The sequence below is a fragment of the Agelaius phoeniceus genome, chromosome 5 (assembly GCF_051311805.1).
Source record: "Agelaius phoeniceus isolate bAgePho1 chromosome 5, bAgePho1.hap1, whole genome shotgun sequence".
Lineage (NCBI taxonomy): Eukaryota > Metazoa > Chordata > Aves > Passeriformes > Icteridae > Agelaius > Agelaius phoeniceus.
In genome coordinates this window covers 61,632,774-61,650,754 of record NC_135269.1, presented here as the reverse complement: position 1 = coordinate 61,650,754, position 17,981 = coordinate 61,632,774, and the positions used below count along the sequence as shown (strand labels likewise).

At 36.7% G+C, this 17,981-nt stretch overlaps 1 protein-coding gene across 15 annotated transcripts in view; it reads left to right on the top strand.

The window, feature by feature from the left end:
• Positions 1–17,981, top strand: part of MAGI2 (membrane associated guanylate kinase, WW and PDZ domain containing 2) — a 702,121-nt gene that overhangs the window by 572,343 nt on the left and 111,797 nt on the right. For 14 of the 15 annotated variants that reach the window (XM_077179136.1, XM_077179134.1, XM_054631283.2 and 11 more), the window contains one exon: positions 10,585–11,220. The exons of the other annotated variant lie outside the window; for it this stretch is intronic. In XM_077179136.1, the coding sequence (XP_077035251.1) occupies positions 10,585–11,220 (636 nt within the window). The remainder of the gene's footprint in view (positions 1–10,584; positions 11,221–17,981) is intronic. 15 annotated transcript variants of the gene reach the window in all.

Here is a 17,981-nt window from a genome sequence, read left to right as displayed (position 1 = left end):
ATGGGAGACTGCAACTTGATCTCAGTTTCTGATGGACAGAGAAGCAATACATTCTCAGGACTGATGGTGCCACCTGCTTTGTCAGGAGCAGGATAGAAATATTGTGTGGAAGCAAATGGCATGAAGTGATAGCCTTTTGAGGAAAAGTCAGATACAATGATAATTTTGGGAAAGGCTTTTTAATTACCATGGGCTGATTCACAGGGAACATTGGGAGATGGCAGACATAGTGTGAGACTGCTTTTTCATGGTCTGAACAAATAGTCTGATGTGGCATCACTGTTATTCATAATAACACATTTTAATTTACTTTTATTCATTAGCTAATTAAAAAATTAATAAGGATAGACATCCAGAAAATTAAGTCATTGCTAAAGGAGAAGATATGGTTGTTCTCATACACAACAGGGTTAATGCCCCTTTATATATAAAATCTAAGATTTGACTACTGAACAGCAATTGATGTATCCATATTGCAGCAGTCTGTGGCAAGTTCTGGAATCCAAACATTCAACTAAACCCCTACAATGCAATGGAAAATGATGGAGTATTTGCCCTGTAATGGTGTTGTAATTGCTTAAATATTTACTATAGTGGAAATTAAGTTTCAACAATATTGAGACTTTTCAGTGCTATAAACCATATTAGATCACCAAAAATTCTCTTGTCTCTCAGAAACCAAAACACAAAATAGAGAAGGTGGATGAGACATAAAAGGAGGAAGAGCAGCTTGTGGGAGATAGGATAATCCTCATAAAAGGGGACTGTGATTCTTTGCCATAAAGCTGTAAGGCTAGAAAGTGACCTTTTCCTAACTATTATAAGGCTGGAGTTTTCTGTCTGTTTTAAAGCAGTTTTAAAGGAAGAGCTTGGTGGGGCTTGTGTTAATGATTTTGCCTCCTTACAAAAAAAATATATTATGCAAGCTGAATTTTGTAGTTTATACTCAGTGTAGTATTCAGAAATGAGCTGAAAGTGAAAGTATAATTACTCAGTGGTGAAGGTGTTAAATTGTTTTGCAAAGAGTAAAAATATATTGTCCTTGAAAATGAGTGCTTGGCAGTGCAAGAGGCTCTAGAGATATTAAGGCAACCAACGTTTGCTTGGAAGGAAGGTCAGTTTGATAATACATTACCCTCTATTAACCTGGAAAAATACTGTAAAACCTTAGAGAACCTAAAGGAACTCCACTATTTATCTTTACCATGCAATTTTAAAGCAAGTAATATATTCATACATGCCTGAAAAACTATTGAGTTGATCTTTTGTTATAGAAATTATGTGAGAAGCTCTCTGAAGTAAAGGTAATTATTTTTGTAGATAATTTTGCTATCAAAAAAGAAATAAAATATAGAGGTAATATATAAGATAAGCCCATATAAACTAAAATTTGAATGACCTTTATAAAACTTATGAGTAGAAAATTAGTTATATATTAGCCGTACATTTGTATAAGCATATGTTAATGAATAATTTTCAAATGCACTGAGGTATTTATATGTAGTATAATATCAGTAAAAATGTCTTTATTTAGATGGAAATGTTTTGATACATTTAATTTCTGCTTGATAAAATGCTTCCTGTCTTTAATTTTGATTAAAAGCATTAATCTGTAGTAATCCAGACCTCTTTTGAAATATCTGCCTCTGAAAGGTGCTGACCTTGTTAAACCCAGTTGACTACTTTAAAGATAGAGCAAGATTTGAGGATTTATATATACCTACAGCAAGGAGTGCATATATATATATATTCTGAATTTCTGGTTTGGCATGACAGGAGAAGCTGCAATAACTAGGGTGAAGCAGTGAATAAGCACACATTTCATTGCAACTAATGGCATGATTAAGATGTTAGTCAGATTCTTCAGCATAAAGTTTGGTAGTGAATTTTTAGCATAAAAAGTAGCATCAGGGATAGCAGCAAGCATTTCTTTTGGGAAGAATGAGGATACATGTTGTTGTTATTATTGTAGATTAATGTTTCTAATCAGTACATCAGAGCAGCACCTTCAGATTTGGTGCCTGGTGTTTGGCTCCACATCCACAGTTTGGATCTGAAATAAGGACACTGACTGCTGGCAGCTCACCTTGATCTCAGTCAGCAGAATGTGGACTTGAGCAATGAATACACAAAACATCCACAAATCAAGGCTGTAATTCCTAGCCTTAAATTAAATTAATAACCTGACTGATAGTCAAATCAGGTTTTACTGGTCTCAGAGAGGCAGCTGGGGAATTAGGCACCTGGATGGGCACTGTGTGAGTGTAGCAGGAAAAGCAAAGTATTGATCAAACAATTATGAAAATCATAGTTTTACCAAATAGATATCAGTTATAAAACTGACCCACTTCTGGCAGTAATGCCCACTGCAGTTGCAAGGAATCTCCTTGGAAACCATAATATCTCTAAAATAGAAATGAATTTTCAAGTTTTACCTCTATAGATTTTAAATAGAGATGAATCCTACTCATCTATCTTTGCACATATTTTTTAAGTGTCCAAAATGTGCTGTTGCTTTCACAAATTACTAATTCAGTATGTGGCTAGTTATTCTTGTCCTCATGGTGCTAGCATTACTCAAAGAAATAAAATAGCTCTATTAACCATTTCAGTTCACATGACTGCCTATTACTAAAAATTCCCAGTAACATTTATATTTATATTTCAACATATGAAGGCATTTGTCACTGTGCTGCAGCATCTTTAAAAATGCTCCATCTAATTCCTCACCTCATCCATCTCCCTTTTTCCTTCCTGGCAGTTTCTGTCAGGAATCAGCAGTGGCAATGGGGAGCAGTTGACAGTGCTGCTGAAAATGTCTTCCACCAGGGACAGGTGGCACATGGCCAGGATTCCCAGTGGGGCACAGGGGCAGCTTGGTATTTACATCATGCTTTTCCATGCCCTTCTGCCTTTAGGCTGCTGGGAGGCTGGCTGGGCTACTTTCCCCCTCCTGGGAGCCATTACCTAGATAAATGTGATGCGCTGCCTGCAGAAATAAAATGTGCGTACAAAAGCAAATGTGTTGTAAATTTTGACCTCCTTTTCCTAAAGAAAAAGAAGGGTTTCATTTCTTCCTGAGCCTCTGCACACAGTGACACCTTCCAAAGTGATCCCAAATAGCTATGCAAACGTGGCATACATTTTTTATCTCTCTCTTCAGATCCACTGACGCTCTGTCACGCAGTTCATTCACACCAGGCATTTCAGGATGCACAAGAAGTTCCTGCAAGCAAAGCTTAGACAGAACAAGCTTACATAATTTGTAAATAAGAGGCTACCTTGAAAATTGGACCTTTTTCTCTTTATGTGGTCTTGCCTCCAATATACTTACCATCTTTTAAGTAATTACATTTTTTGTAAAGTAGCAGTTTTAACATCCAGGCTATGCTTTCAGATGCTTGAAGAAGTGAAAACTGTTTCTAGGAAGAAAATTTCCCTACCCTTTACTGCTTTATGACCAGCATTCATTTAAGTATGCTTTTGCTATTGCATTACTTACATTTTTTAGTCTACAATGTTTCATGTTTACTAGATCAGCAAATAATCAAGGTCTTTAGATTTTTCTGGAATGTATTTTATTTCTCTCCCAAATAAATGCCTCTATTTAAATAGCTTTTACCACTATATGCAAAATACAAATAAAATGGAAATAGTTTTTTTCTACTAATCCACATCTGCCTGAGTGTAATTACATGATACATGCTGATAAAGCACAAAAATTTTGAATAGACAGCTTTTTAATTAGGCATATGCATTGGGTCACAGTAGAATTAAAATGGGTTCTAAAAAATGTATTGTATAAAAATGGCACCTGCTCTCTCAACAGATCTGAGTCTTGGGTAAAGTTGCAGACAAGTGTCTGTGTCACATATTTGTGTTGGCCCCTGAAGCAAAGTTCAGAGCCAGTGCTCAGTCCCTCATGATAGGAATGATGAAGTCCAGTGATGGGAACAGATTTTAGCCCAAGTTATCACCCCTACAATGCTGTTTGTGCAAGTACTGGCTCAAATCTGACAAACAGATGATCTATATCTGTTGTTCAGGTTTCAGAAAGAGGAAAATCTAAGCCTATTTTATGCCAGTTTGACTGTCTGAATGCCTAGGAATACATGTTGGCTTGACTTTTTGTCTGATTTAAAGAACTAATAAATTATAATAATCATCATTAATGATTGATTAAATGACTAATAACTTTTATTGTTATAATATATTATTATAATTTTTCCCACCAAACCTCAGTTCCCAGAGTTCAGTGAGTGAAAGAAGGAACTGTGGAGTATGGTAATCTGTCAAACACAAGTAAAACTTTCTGTTTGTGATGAAGCCTGGGAAATGGGTCTTCCATGTCAGTATGAGCAGTGATATTTTAATGGACTATTTAGTGTTCTCACATACCAGCAAGTGGTCCTGAAGCTATTTCTGAATGCAGAGGCAGCTGCCCATTATGTCTCCCAGCAGCTCTTTTCATTTCACTGTGGCTGCTGCAGGACTGTCTATCAGAGAAAGTTGTTACAAAGCTGATAATAACGTGGTCAGTTTTAAATTTAGTTCTTTTCATCAGCAGCTGTAGTTATTGAGTTATTGAATGCATGTACTTCTCCCCAGGTTGCCTTTTTGATATGTTGTAGCAGTTAATCTAATGTTCCTCTTTAGAAGAACTAAGTATTTTCTTGGCAGGCGTTTTAATTATTTCAGTACTAATATGCAATAGTCAACTTACACTGCAATCTCCTTTAAGAAGTTGTTGTAATTCCAAAATTTTTATTTAAAAATAAGGGTAATTTTATACTGAGTATTAACAAAATTAGGGCATTTTTCTTTTTCTTTTTTATTTTTTTTAATTTTAAGACTAATCAGGCTACCATGAACTACAGGACCCTAGGCTTTATCTTTTGCCCATAAAAGTCAGGCCATCAGATCTCAGCAGCTAGAGCTAAATAGGTTTTACAGAGTTCTGTGGCAAGTCAGAGTACAAGAAATCAGAGAATTTCTGTTTATGCAGAACTTTCTGGAATCTTTTACAGCCAAAAAAATGCTTCTGGCCATTTGTAATGGAAATTATTTATGCACACACTGGATTAACATCTGTGGCAAGTGGAGGGAAGTTGAGTTTCAAAGCTTCAGAATGTAGTTTGTCTGCTACTGTTTAACTAAAGGATGCCTCACACACTAGTTCTCCCTACTGCTGCTTGTAAGTGTATGTGTGAATGTGAAAATGGCTCATTTCTTACAAATCTTTGCTTCTTTCATGACCATCAATCGCATGCTGTTGTTATTGAAATTACCCGCATGTTTCATATTTTGCTACTGGAAACGTGCTCTGAGTTCATTATTAGCAGGCTCCAGTGGTAGCAATCTTGCAGCACTCTGCAGAAAGAGAAGACAAGGTCACTGCTGAGAAGTGACAGAAATATCTGGTAATGACAGTAGAGAGTGTGGGTGGGCAGGTGAAGGGAAAGCTTCAGCGATGAAGTAATCATGTATTGCTAGCTCTGAAAGTGATGCAAAGTATGCATATGTAGCATTTAGATTATATGGGTGAGAAATGCAAGTGGGAATAAGTAATACTGGAGAAGCTAGCAGAGCTTATGTGGGTTATAAATGCAGCAAAAAATTATGCTGCCCAAGTCCTGCAGAGCTGGTGTGTCCTGTGCTGAGTTGCCAAACCATGAGCTGGTTTTAGCACTGTTGCTATTGGCTTGTGCTGGCTGCAGGGGGGTAGCAGAGCTGCCTCCACCCCAAATCACAGCATTCTGTCATATTTTAAGCACATAAACCTAGCACTAAGAGCATGATCAAAAACCTGTCAGAAGGAATGGAGACATTTCTACTAAATTTCAGTTGAAGATCTGATCTGCACTTTTTTTCTTTGCATTCATACTTCAAAATTTAGTGAATTCTAATTAATAATGAGAATGACAGTCTACTAGGCAATTAAATTCACTGAAGTACAGCCAGAAATCTAAGTGTACAAGAAGCACAACTAGAAGAAATAGGCAAAATATTTGTGTACAAATAGTGGGAACATAGGTAAGAAAATGGACAAACTTTACCTACAAGATATTTACACAGAGAACCTAGGGGTAACAAAAACCTATCAGAAACAATAACTGGAGTAAACTGAATAGTACAGGTTCTTCAGAAAGGAGGTAAATAGAGCTGGTAGCATTGCCTGAAAATATAAAATAATTTGTGATTAAGCAAGTTATATCAATAAAACAAATTCTGTTTGGATCAAGCACTTCAAGCATGAAAAAGGTTGGGTTTTTTTTTCAGATTTAAAGCTTGTGGAAAATCCCCAGGGTGTCAGATTTAATTCTGAAACATTATTGTAGAGACAAATATAAAACAGAATCTGTCATTAAAAGATGTTGAAGCTCAGAAATTTCTTCACCAGTTACTAATCCAACTAAAGATAATGACAGTACAGATCTGGTTTTTGCTTTGAAATACATAAGTAACAAAATGGAACCTCTAATCAAATATTCAGGCACTGTGTCAATTAACATTACATGACAATAAGTAATGATCAGCAGACTTTAATAAGCAAAACCAACTAGTTAAATATATGAAATATTATGGGAGTTCATGGTTTTTTCTGTGAAGAAGACATAAAATTTCATCAAGTGTGACATACTGTGTTGTATCTGATAATAGAGGACTAGGTTCAGACATCCCGGGAGTCCCCTCCAGACCCATTTTCCTAAATTTTTCAGTTAAATGCAAGAGCCTTAACTAAATCTGAGGTAACTTTAGGACAGTTTGACAAATTTGCTTGCTGTCAGTATTCTTTAAGATTCTTCAACTTAGTGCTGAATTTAGACATTGAAGATTCTGTTTTTGTGGCAGTGTAGATTTTTGAGAGGTAGGCCATGGTATCTGTTGTCTATGGGTGTCTATCAAACCTGCCAGTTCATCTAGAGAGTCTGATTCAGGTGCCTTCCCCACAGATCAGATCAGCCCTTCTGGGCTCCCTCATCCCTGAGCATTCTCAAGTAAGATGAGGTTGGGCTGGCATGAGCACAGTTTGTACAGGCTAGTGAGGAAGATGAAACTGGAGAGCGCCTGACAGAGAGGGTGTTCACCCTGGAGAAGAGAAGGCTCAGAGGGATTTTATCAATTCACATAAATACCTGTACAAAGAAGCTGGAGCCAAATTCTTTCCAGTGGCAAGAAAAGAAACAATGGGAAACACTCAAACAGTGTTTGAGTGAACAGAATGTTCCCTTTGAACATCAGAAAACACTTTCCTGCTGGGAGGGTGATTGAGCACTGACACAGGTTGCCCAAAGATGTGAAGTCTACCCCCTTGAAGGTTTTCAAAAGCCACCTGGTCATGATCCTGGGCAACTGGTTCTAAGGGATTCTGATTGAGCAGGGTTTGGACACTCTGACCTCTAGAGATCCCTGCCTAGCTCAATCAGCAAGCTGTGAGCAAGCTCCAGTCATTTTAGCAAATTTAATTCTAAAAGTCAGGCAAAGTTTGATGCTTAATATAAATGTTCTGCATAACTTCAAAGATACCCACTCACTGTGAAACTGTGATTTCTGGAGGCAGACTATGGCTTGCTCAGAAAATCAGACAGGAGATATAAAGTGGATCACTATTATGCTTGTCCATATGCACCCATTATTATTAGAAGCAGCAGAAAAGAACAGGCAGAAAAGATGCCACAGGAACCTTTAAGGGAGGTTTCCTAAAGAAGGCAGGTTTTGAACTTTGCATTAGCATGGCACTGGCTCTGTAATGCTCTTATCTCTCTCTTCCTACCAAATGCTGAGTACTTCTCTCTGTGTCAGCAATGAGGAACTCAGCCTGGAAAAATGAGTTAGGTTTGGAGAAAGTACAGTTGAGAGATTTCTGAAATTAACCCCTTTTTTACTCCTTCCTTTCTCATGATCTGAAACTGTTTCTCCCCACTGCAGCCCCACTGTAACTTCTTTCTTGGAGCTGAATTTAGTAACTCATGCCCTTGTGTTTATCACACTGTCCATTCTCCATGTGACAATACTGCAGGTGGGTCCCAAACAGCCCCTCTGTGACTGAGTTACAGCTTCAGCATCTGCCCAGCCATGCTATCCATGCCATACCTCAGAAACAACAAAGAGCTTTAAAGATAAGGATTCAGGAAATGCTGAAGGATTTTCTGCTGGCCTGTGAGGGATAATGGAAGGTTGTTATTTGAAGAAGTTTTTACCCAAGGTCTTCTAGTGCTCAGTTTTGCCTGTTTAGTGACTGGGGAAAGGGACTACTTGGCGTGTATGTTTCCTGACTGCACTCCTTTTGCAAAAGCTAATTTCTTTTCACTACAGCTCTATATAATGTCAACTAGTTTATGTAATTTTCTGATATATCGAAACCATATTGATTTAAGTTTTATATCTTAGCTAATCCTGTCCAAATACTTAAAGTGAGGGGCTGAAAACAGGCAATGATTTACTCGCCCAACACAAAAATTGCATTTTTCATTTTGCACTCTGCTAATGTATTGTAAGAGAGGATGAACAAACAGATTGGTCTCCTCCCACCACATAGCTGCATTGCCAGCACTCAGGGAAATAAAGACTGCATGGATTAAAAAGTCTCAAGGTTACTATTAAAGCATAGTTACTGAAACAGCAGCATGCACTGAAGAGCTCTCAGCTTAACAGAAGCAGTCCTGAGCAATGTCAGCCTCACTGCTAATGTGGGAGCCAGGGATGAGAATGCAGGTAAGATCTTTCTATATCAGGGCATGAGCGAATCATGATGAATTGCAGCCATTGCCACAGCAATTTGTACGGTGCATATTTTCTTTTAAATTCTGACTTTTGAAAATGGCTTTATTTTCAGCTGCTTGAGACAAAAGCATTGGAGCTTTTTCAGCAGTGCCTATGAAGTGACATTACTGTTTGTGCTAGTTTGGGAATCTATTTATGGTGCACATTTAAGAAAGCATTTGCAGCTCCTAAGGTTTATGTGTGTAATGCTCACAATCATTTAAACAAACTTCCTTAGCATTTTTTCCCTAGGCAGCCTCTGAAGAAATCTTCCTCTGAATCACAGTTTGTGCATATGCAATTAATTACTGTCAGGCTGTTACACAGACTGATCATGTGGGAATTGACCATTTCATTTTCACATAGAAACAGCCTTTGCCTTTTGCTCTCACTTAGAAACAGCCCTTGCATTGGCATCTTGATGATGCTCTTATCCTCTGTTTGCTGGATTAGATATTTTGATTGAAGTATGTGAAAGACATAATTACATAAATACACTTGAAGCAATTCCACCCAAACCACCTCATTCTCCCTAAGTCATTCTCATTTTCTTGCTGAGTTTTCAAATACCTTTAAAAAGCCTTGTGTTGTGATGTGTAAATTTTTAAATTGTGTACCTTGTAGACATCTCATAGTATCCTGGTGATTAATAATAGGATAATAAGACAGGCTTCACTTAGAAAAATACTTTAACTTCTAGAGTTCTCCAACCAAATATCCTTTTCTTTTTCTATAAAGATGTAAACTTTTTTATGAAAGTGAAAACTGAATGTGGGTCATCAAACTATTCTGAATATTGTTTGCACTGATAACTCATTTTTATTTTAATATGTGCCTTAACAGTACTTAAAAAATTATTTATGGCTATAAATATATAGATCTATTCTAACACCAAGAAGAATCTTGAACTTATTTCTGAGAATTTTAATAACAGTAGATGCTTGGTGCATGGGCAATATGGAGATCCATAAATAGCCTGTTGACTTAAAGAATTCTGCTTCCATATGCTCAGACTGGTAGGTCTGTTATAAATGAGACAAGATTTGAAGGTAAAGGTCATATCTTTGGGTTTATTTGACCAGCTGCTTAGGTGAAAATATTAAATTGATTTTCATCTATTTGCCTAGATTTTTCTAATGTGAAGCTATTGAACCTACCAAAAAAATTTGTTGTGTCATTGTCCTTGAGCCTTATGGCTACAACAAAATGCCGTGAAACATCTCTATATTATGTAAGATAGATACTTCATGCCTAGAATAGGAAATGACAGTAGCAGTTCTGAATGGCTGATGGCAAGTAATCACTTTTAACAGGAAAGTGTCAATATCATGATCAGTGCAAAAACTGTTTCCTTATGCACATGCATACACAGTCTTGAATTGGTATTCATTGATTCTGAAGTCCAGGAATACTTACTTTTTTTTTTTCTTTTACTCTTCACCAAACATTGGTATTTTTTGACAACACAGTCTCCAAATAATCGTTCATTTTACCTTATTAAAAAAGTAATCTATAGAGACTACACTGAAAGGAGTTGGAAAAATAGGGAGGAAATGTCAAGAAAAAGTGAATGTCTGGATCCATCTAAATTTTCCATCTGTGAGCTTACACAGAAAATAACTGGTATTGTCATTGTGTCTTTGTATTACATTTACTGCCAGACAAAATTTACTTTTTTGTCTCTCCTATATGAGTCAGTATGTTGATTGAATTTATCATATTTTTTTTTAGTAGGCTTCTATCTCATTTTAAAAAAAATGTACTGCATATGCAGCAATTGAAGTTGTCTCATGTTGTCACTGTTTGTTCTTCTCGTTCTAGGTGATGTGATTGTCTATATTAATGAAGTTTGTGTCCTTGGACATACTCACGCAGATGTAGTCAAACTCTTCCAGTCTGTTCCTATTGGTCAGAGTGTCAACTTGGTGCTATGTCGTGGATACCCTTTGCCCTTTGATCCTGAAGATCCTGCCAACAGCATGGTGCCACCCCTTGCAGTAATGGAGAGGCCTCCGGTAGTGGTAAATGGAAGACATAACTATGAAACTTATTTGGAATACATTTCTAGGACTTCTCAGTCTGTTCCAGACGTAACAGATCGACCACCACACTCCTTGCACTCCATTCCAGCAGATAGTCAGCTTGATAGCACATTCCCACCACCTGCCCATGATGATAATGTATCAATGGCTTCTTCTGGGGCCACCCAAGCTGAACTCATGACCTTAACCATTGTGAAAGGGGCCCAGGGCTTTGGCTTCACTATAGCAGACAGTCCTACAGGACAGAGGGTGAAGCAAATTCTAGACATTCAGGGATGTCCTGGTTTGTGTGAAGGTGACCTCATTGTTGAGATCAACCAGCAGAATGTACAGAACCTGAGCCATGCAGAAGTAGTGGATATACTTAAAGAATGTCCTGTTGGAAGTGAAACTTCTTTGATTATCCATAGAGGAGGTAAGTTTGGAAAGTCTGTACAATTACAAAAATGTGTGTAAAAGGTTCTAAACCATAAAGACATACATATACTCACTACATCCTTGTTTGCTAGATTGGAAATTAATTTCCATGTTGTGGGAAGTAACACCATTGGTTCTGGAAAAGTGTGTCTGTAATTAAGTATCCTAGGCAAAATCTTACAGTTTGTTGTACATTCCTTTATGTGTTTTGAGTGTCAATGGTCCCATCTCTGTATAAGGGTAAAGCTAGGCCAGTTCCAGACCTTTCACCCCATAATAGTTTGTGTGGTGTCTGCAGCAAACTCATGTAGTCCCAAAGCAGTGCTGCAAGCTTTAGATATAGTTGTATGTATTGACTCATTAATGTAGATCAAACTCAGAGCAATTTATTTGCCCTTTACAAGGTTACTGGTTTTCCTAAGTCATTTTGCCTCCTTTTCATTCATTGTAAAAATTTTGTACAACAGTTGTTGGGGTTATTTTCTTTCCTGGTAACAGAGATCCATGGTATATATTTCTCTGATTTTAAAAAAAATAGCTTTTAGCAACTCATTTTTTCTCACCAGCCTGACACAGTAAGTTTGAATGTTCACCATTGGAAGGGGAGAGTCAAGACATCCATAAAGAAGCAATAAGAACAAAAAAAGAGTTAAAAACTTGACAGGGATTTCATAGCTTTTATTATTTTAGCCAAACAAAATTTCTTTGGTGGTTTGAGGTGAGCATCCATCCTAATTATTATTACCTGAAGTAAATAATGATTGGATTTTTTTAATTTTTTTTTTCTCTAAAGACATTCATATGACACTTAATGTACTGTGCTTCAAAAAAAAAAGAAAAGGATTCTATGCACAAAGATGCAAAAATACTAACTACTTTCCTTCTGAAGAATAGAAACTGGGAAGTGAAGCTTTAGTGTTTGCATATGCCAAATGTTTATCATTAAAATATCTAAAAATCCTTAGAATAAGGAATATAGTATCATTATATCAAATTGCAGAAGTAGCAAACTTCAGGTGATTATAGGAGATCTATAGTCACATAATCAAAAATGGCACATAGTCAATAAAGTATTTTTCAGGTGTATATATATATATATATATATATATATATATAAAAGAATTATTTACAAGAGACAGAATCTGATATTTCTTTGGAATGAAACCAAATTAGGATGATAATTTAATTAGACTCACTATAGTGTATGGACTTGTAGAAAGTTAATTGTTGTATTCACTGGTATTAAATCTGTTTGTCCTTAATGACCATTAAGAATCTTGAACAATGGAGTAAGCAATATTTTTTTATTAAGTTGACAAATTAGGAAGCATTTCATAGCCAAAAAAGAGCATTGGGAGAATTAGAAGTGTTAGTGTAACCCCAAAAAGGTGGAATTTTATTTTGAAAAAGACAGGATAATCACCCTCTAGAGGAAAACAATTTAGAACACCAGTCTTCAGAGAGAAGTGGAGTGTGAAATCCAGCATGCTGAACAAGGCTGAGTAATAATAGACAACAAAATAGATATTTCAGCAAGGAGTGTAGGACAGTAGCAAAAGAAACCTGAAGCAGCAACATACTCAAGCCCTAGAGGATAATTGCTCTCTCTGAGGAGAATTTTCTTCGTAGATCATTGATTCACGATCAAAACATGATAGGTTAACATTGATCAACATGGTAGTTTAACAAGTTCTGGTACATTAACTGAGCTGTGGTTGTTTCCTGCACATGGCTGTGGCAGGTAGGAGATGCTGCACTGAGCTCAGTGCTCAATAAAGGCACTGTGAATTTGCACCATCTGCTCTGTCTCAGGCCAAACACTGAGGCACAGCTCGTTCCCCTGCCTCAGTGACACAGCATCCTAGGTCCAAATGCAGTAACATTTAACCCTCTGCTGCTGGGGCTGGAAGTGGTTGGATGCTTTAGAGAAAGCAAGGTAGAGAAAGAGAGAGTGTTTTGTTCATGGTAGAACAATTACCAAGACTAAAACAAATGTTTGGAAATACTGCAATGTCATTAAACTTGATGGGATGGTACAGAACAAATGTGAGTTTACTATCATAAATTTTTGTACATCAGAAATAATGAGTATAACTCAAGATTGTGAGACTAAAAAATCAAAATTTTTTTAAAAGTTCACTTTTTTTGCTTGATTCAAAATAACTGAAAAAAAAATGTATGACTCAAACCTACTCTACCTAAGAGATGGCTAAATCATATCTTAACACAAATATGAGAACTGTTTTAAGATGAAAACCAGGGTTTTATTTCTTTTTTTTTTCATCTATTCATAGGAAAAGGGAATTTATGTGACTAACTACACACCTAGAATGCAGTTATTATGTCTGTGTTGGTCATCATGTCTCCTTTTATAGTTCTGTGCAGAAATGGACTTTTCTACAATGTTATTAATGTAATTCCACTGTAGATGTTTCAAATAAGTCAGGTATATCTAAGTATATCTCAAAACTACATTTGCTGCTTGACTGAATATAAAGGGAGTAGGGGGATGACTGATTCAGGTGTATGTGTCTATCCAACATGTTATGAATAATAAACAGGTGATAAGATTTGGTCATGTGAGATAATCTAAATACAAAACCAAATATTTAGAGAAACTTTTTTTGACTCAAATATTTAGAGAAACTTTTTTTGACTCAAATATTTAGTCAGTGACATCAGCAAAGCAAGGCATACTTTCTCAGTACTCATGGATCCAAGTTTTAGTTTATAATCTTTGATGTGTAATGACACTTGAATTATGCCATCCTTTTCCATCATTACCCTATGCATACTGTCTTTAATGTCTCATTTTTAAGATTAAGACCAAAGGGCTATTCCTGCCTGTGGAGGAAGGCTGTGTTTTGCATAGGTTTTTGTGTTGCCTTGTAATGTTTCTGTCTCTGATATGAATATGGCCTGACTGGACACCTAATTGTGCCATTAGGTATGCCACAAATCCATTTCTGTAAGTGACTTAATTTCTCTCTCATCCAGCCATCTTATCTACATTGCAGACAAGAAACAGATTGAAATCGACTGAGATTTATTCTCACTATAGGAAGTAGTATTTCACACTGGAAAAAATACTCCCTTGGATGCATACTGGATGCACACAGTATGCATGCTACAGCATTTTAAAAACCATTGTCCTACAAGCTTAAAAGGTCAACAGCCAGAGTATGGAGGAGAAAAGGTCTGCATGTTTCAAAACAGTACTCAGATTTGAAGAGGCCACTAAAATCTCTCCCACCGTCACCAAACAGAGACTTCTCAGGGGGTACAATCCAGCTGGATCAAGTCCCACAGCTCAGTCAACTAAATTTAAGATTTCTAAAGCAGAATTAGCAATGTATCTGCTTGTTAAAAAACAAAATGGTAATGGAAATAATATACTTGTCTATCAAAGGAAAGAATCTCTCTAGCACTGGCTAGGGCTCTTACTGTCTTTTTCTTGTTTATTGGAAAAGTTCTGTGTTAAATAGATGCACCATAATAGTTCAGTATCTTTACATCTGTTTTTGCTGAACAGCCATATTTTTTCCATTGATTACTATGAGCTGACAGAGGTGTTTGCACTGGAAAACACAAACTAAAATTAATGGAAAAGTTAGTGGAAAATTGTTACCAAAAAAAAAAAAAAAAAAAGGAAAAAACTCTTATAAGAGAAAGAAAATAACACCCAAAGAGATTTACTCCTTTCCAGCTTTGCTTCAGGCTTTACACTTTATCCTCAGCTTCTGCAGTAGATTTCATTGAGTATAGTCTGCTGAAATAGTGTGGAAGAGCTCTTGAAAATCAGTCTTTCTGAATGTAGATCATAAATTCTGAATTAGTCCTGTGCTACTGAAAAACAGCACTTAGTGGTTAAAGTTGTATGTAGCAAATTTATGTATAGCAATATTCAGTAATGAGGACTTCAAAAACTAGGTTTAGCATGTTCTACTAATTGAACTATCCAAGTATTTGACATATGCCATCTCATTTGGAAAGCACCTTTGAAATATATGGACCTATAGACAGCAGCCCAGCTCCAGAAGTGTTCCTGTCTAAAAAAGAACTGATAGATTCAAATCTAGATCCATCAAGACTGTGTCTGAAATTCTGTTGTTAAGGAAACCTGCAGACAAGCCAGGACTGATTCATGCAGTTATGGCAACTCACAACAGGTGCTGAGAGTGAAACATTAAATGCAAAAAGTGGGAGGCTGACAAAATTCCTACATCAGATGGCTATTTTATAATCATGGAATCAGAAAATGGTATAATCCAAACTGGCTGTGAGAAAGTGAGAATTTTGGTATGAAACTGAGCCAGAGAACTGACACACTGTGGACACTGTTTAATTCTTAGCCCAGTCCTGGTGTGGGACCGGACTGTCAGCAGCCAATGTCACCATGGCATAGCATGGGAAATAGTGGCAGCCACATGCAATGCACAGCCAAGGTGAGGATGGAGAATTTGACTACATGCTTGTCAATTGTGTGAATAAAAGGAAGGCAAATTATCTTTCTCAGACACTGTATACATCTTACTTGAAGTGTGTAGCTCTTTAAAACCACTAACAGATACCAGTGCATCACATGCAGTATCAGCAATTTCAAAAACAGGCAGAAATTTCACAAAAAAAAAGTCTCTGAAGATTCTAGTGAAAAACACTAACCCCTCAAAATAAGCAGACTAAAGTGGAAGGAGCCCTCCATCCTCAGTACCCTTTCCATGGACTTATTTCAAATTTTCCAATTTTGCCTTTCTCCCATAGAGGTTTGCTGGTTTTTTGGGTTTTGTTTTTTGGTTTTGGTTTTGGTTTGTTTGTTTTGGGTTGGTTTTTTGGCCAGGATTCCTGTGTGTTTCAGTTCCTCTGGTCAGGAAAGCTCATGCTTCTTTATCTCCAGGCTATTGCCTTTTGGGAAAGCTGCACAAGCTGAGGTAGCACTAGTCTGGCCCAGGAAATTCTGATCTCTTTGTTCCATGACCTCAGCCCACTGCTGAGGTCTCTGTGCCTTTTCTTCTCATTCTGCAGTTCTTCATACAAAATACTAAGAGTACCTGTTGCAAACTGGAGACACTGTATCTCATGGCATGCTCATCCCCAGTTCAGGACTTTCTAGTGAACACTGAGGATTTAAAGAAATTCAATTCTTGGAAGTATGATGTAGGTTTTTGATTTGGGACTTACAGAGTTTTTCCATCATCCTATTGTCTCTACTGTTTTACATCCCTCAGTCAATGGCAATTTTTTCCTTTCCAGTCACTTCCTAAAGGAACCCAATCTTGGTTTATTTGCATCCTATGGGTACTCTAAATTAACAGTAGTCTATTCATACTTGTCTTGTTCACAAAGTTCTGCTTCTTTCATTGTTTCTGAGAGGAGATTTTGGGACAGACAAGGTCTCACATCTCCTCCTGTTTCCTGATATACTTTCTACTCTCCAGATGCTTACTTCAACTGTATATTTGTTCCTGATCCATTTCCTCCTATTTGCTGAAAGCAGTCTAATGTTGAGAGGAATATTTGGCAATATCTGCATTTTTAGCCCTCCTGTATTCTTAAATGTCACATGTATTTCTTGTTTGTGATCTTAAGGGACATTTTATCACACAAAGGGAATGTGCACATGAACCTAACAGTGAGCCACTGATCCATTTGAAGTGAACCACATGATCCATTGATACCTAGAAATTGAAGACATTAATGCCTTCTGTTGAACATGCTGCTGACAGCTTCCTCTTACAATTTTCTCTTTCCAATTTGCCACACCATTTTGCCTCGCCATCCCTCTAAGTGCTCTGTTGTTCCTGGATCCATCTGCTTTAAAAATGATGGAAAACAAAGGTTCATAGCTGACCTTTTGCCTTTCCTTCTCAAAATTAGGAGTTTTTATGGTATCATAAACTCAACAGTTTCCTCAGCATGATTTCTCTGTAAACATATTCTTCTCATGCTGGCTTTTGAGTTGTTTCCCTTTTTTTGTGCTCATTTTTGTTGCTATTTTAGCTAGTGAAGCCAAAAGCATTTAATGATCAAAAATACTGTGAGTCATGCTATATTGTCCACTTCACTGACTTTTCTGTTAGAGGTAATGTTGCCCTTTTCCCAGCCATGGACACTTGTCCCTTCCTACCTTCCCTACATAGAAATCAGAATTATGTGCAAATTATTTTCCTAACAGCCTTGTGAGAAGGACAGTTGTCTTTGCTTTGTTAATTCCAAAAATGAAATTTCTGAAAGATTATTAGAAAATACCGTGTACATGAAAAAAAAAAAAAAACCTGCTGTTAAATTATCAAAATTCCTGAAGCACTGCTTTCCTGACACATTTTTACAAGATATGTCTCACCTTGCAGAGTATATTTTTAACTGTGAGATATACACTCTCCTAGCAACCTTTCAATTATTTGAATCCTTTTTGCCCTACACCTTGAGACTGTTTTATACTTTATATTCACTTGAAATACTTCTTAACCACCTTGTTGCAATTATCTGGTATAAAATCTATTTCAATAAATATTACATGTTATAGCAGGTAAACAAAAATAATTTACATATAGAGCCTTGTTTATGAAGGGATTCAGTCTAAATCTTTTTACTGAGAGAAGTTGTAACCTTTCACTAACACAAGAAATGACAAATTTTAACAGGAGGAGTTAGGGCAGGAGACCAGTTATCCTAAAATTTGCACTAATGAAACTTTAATATCTTTTCTTGTGTAGCTCTGATTAGCTGTGAAACAGTGTGCAGTGCTTCCATATTTCTGAA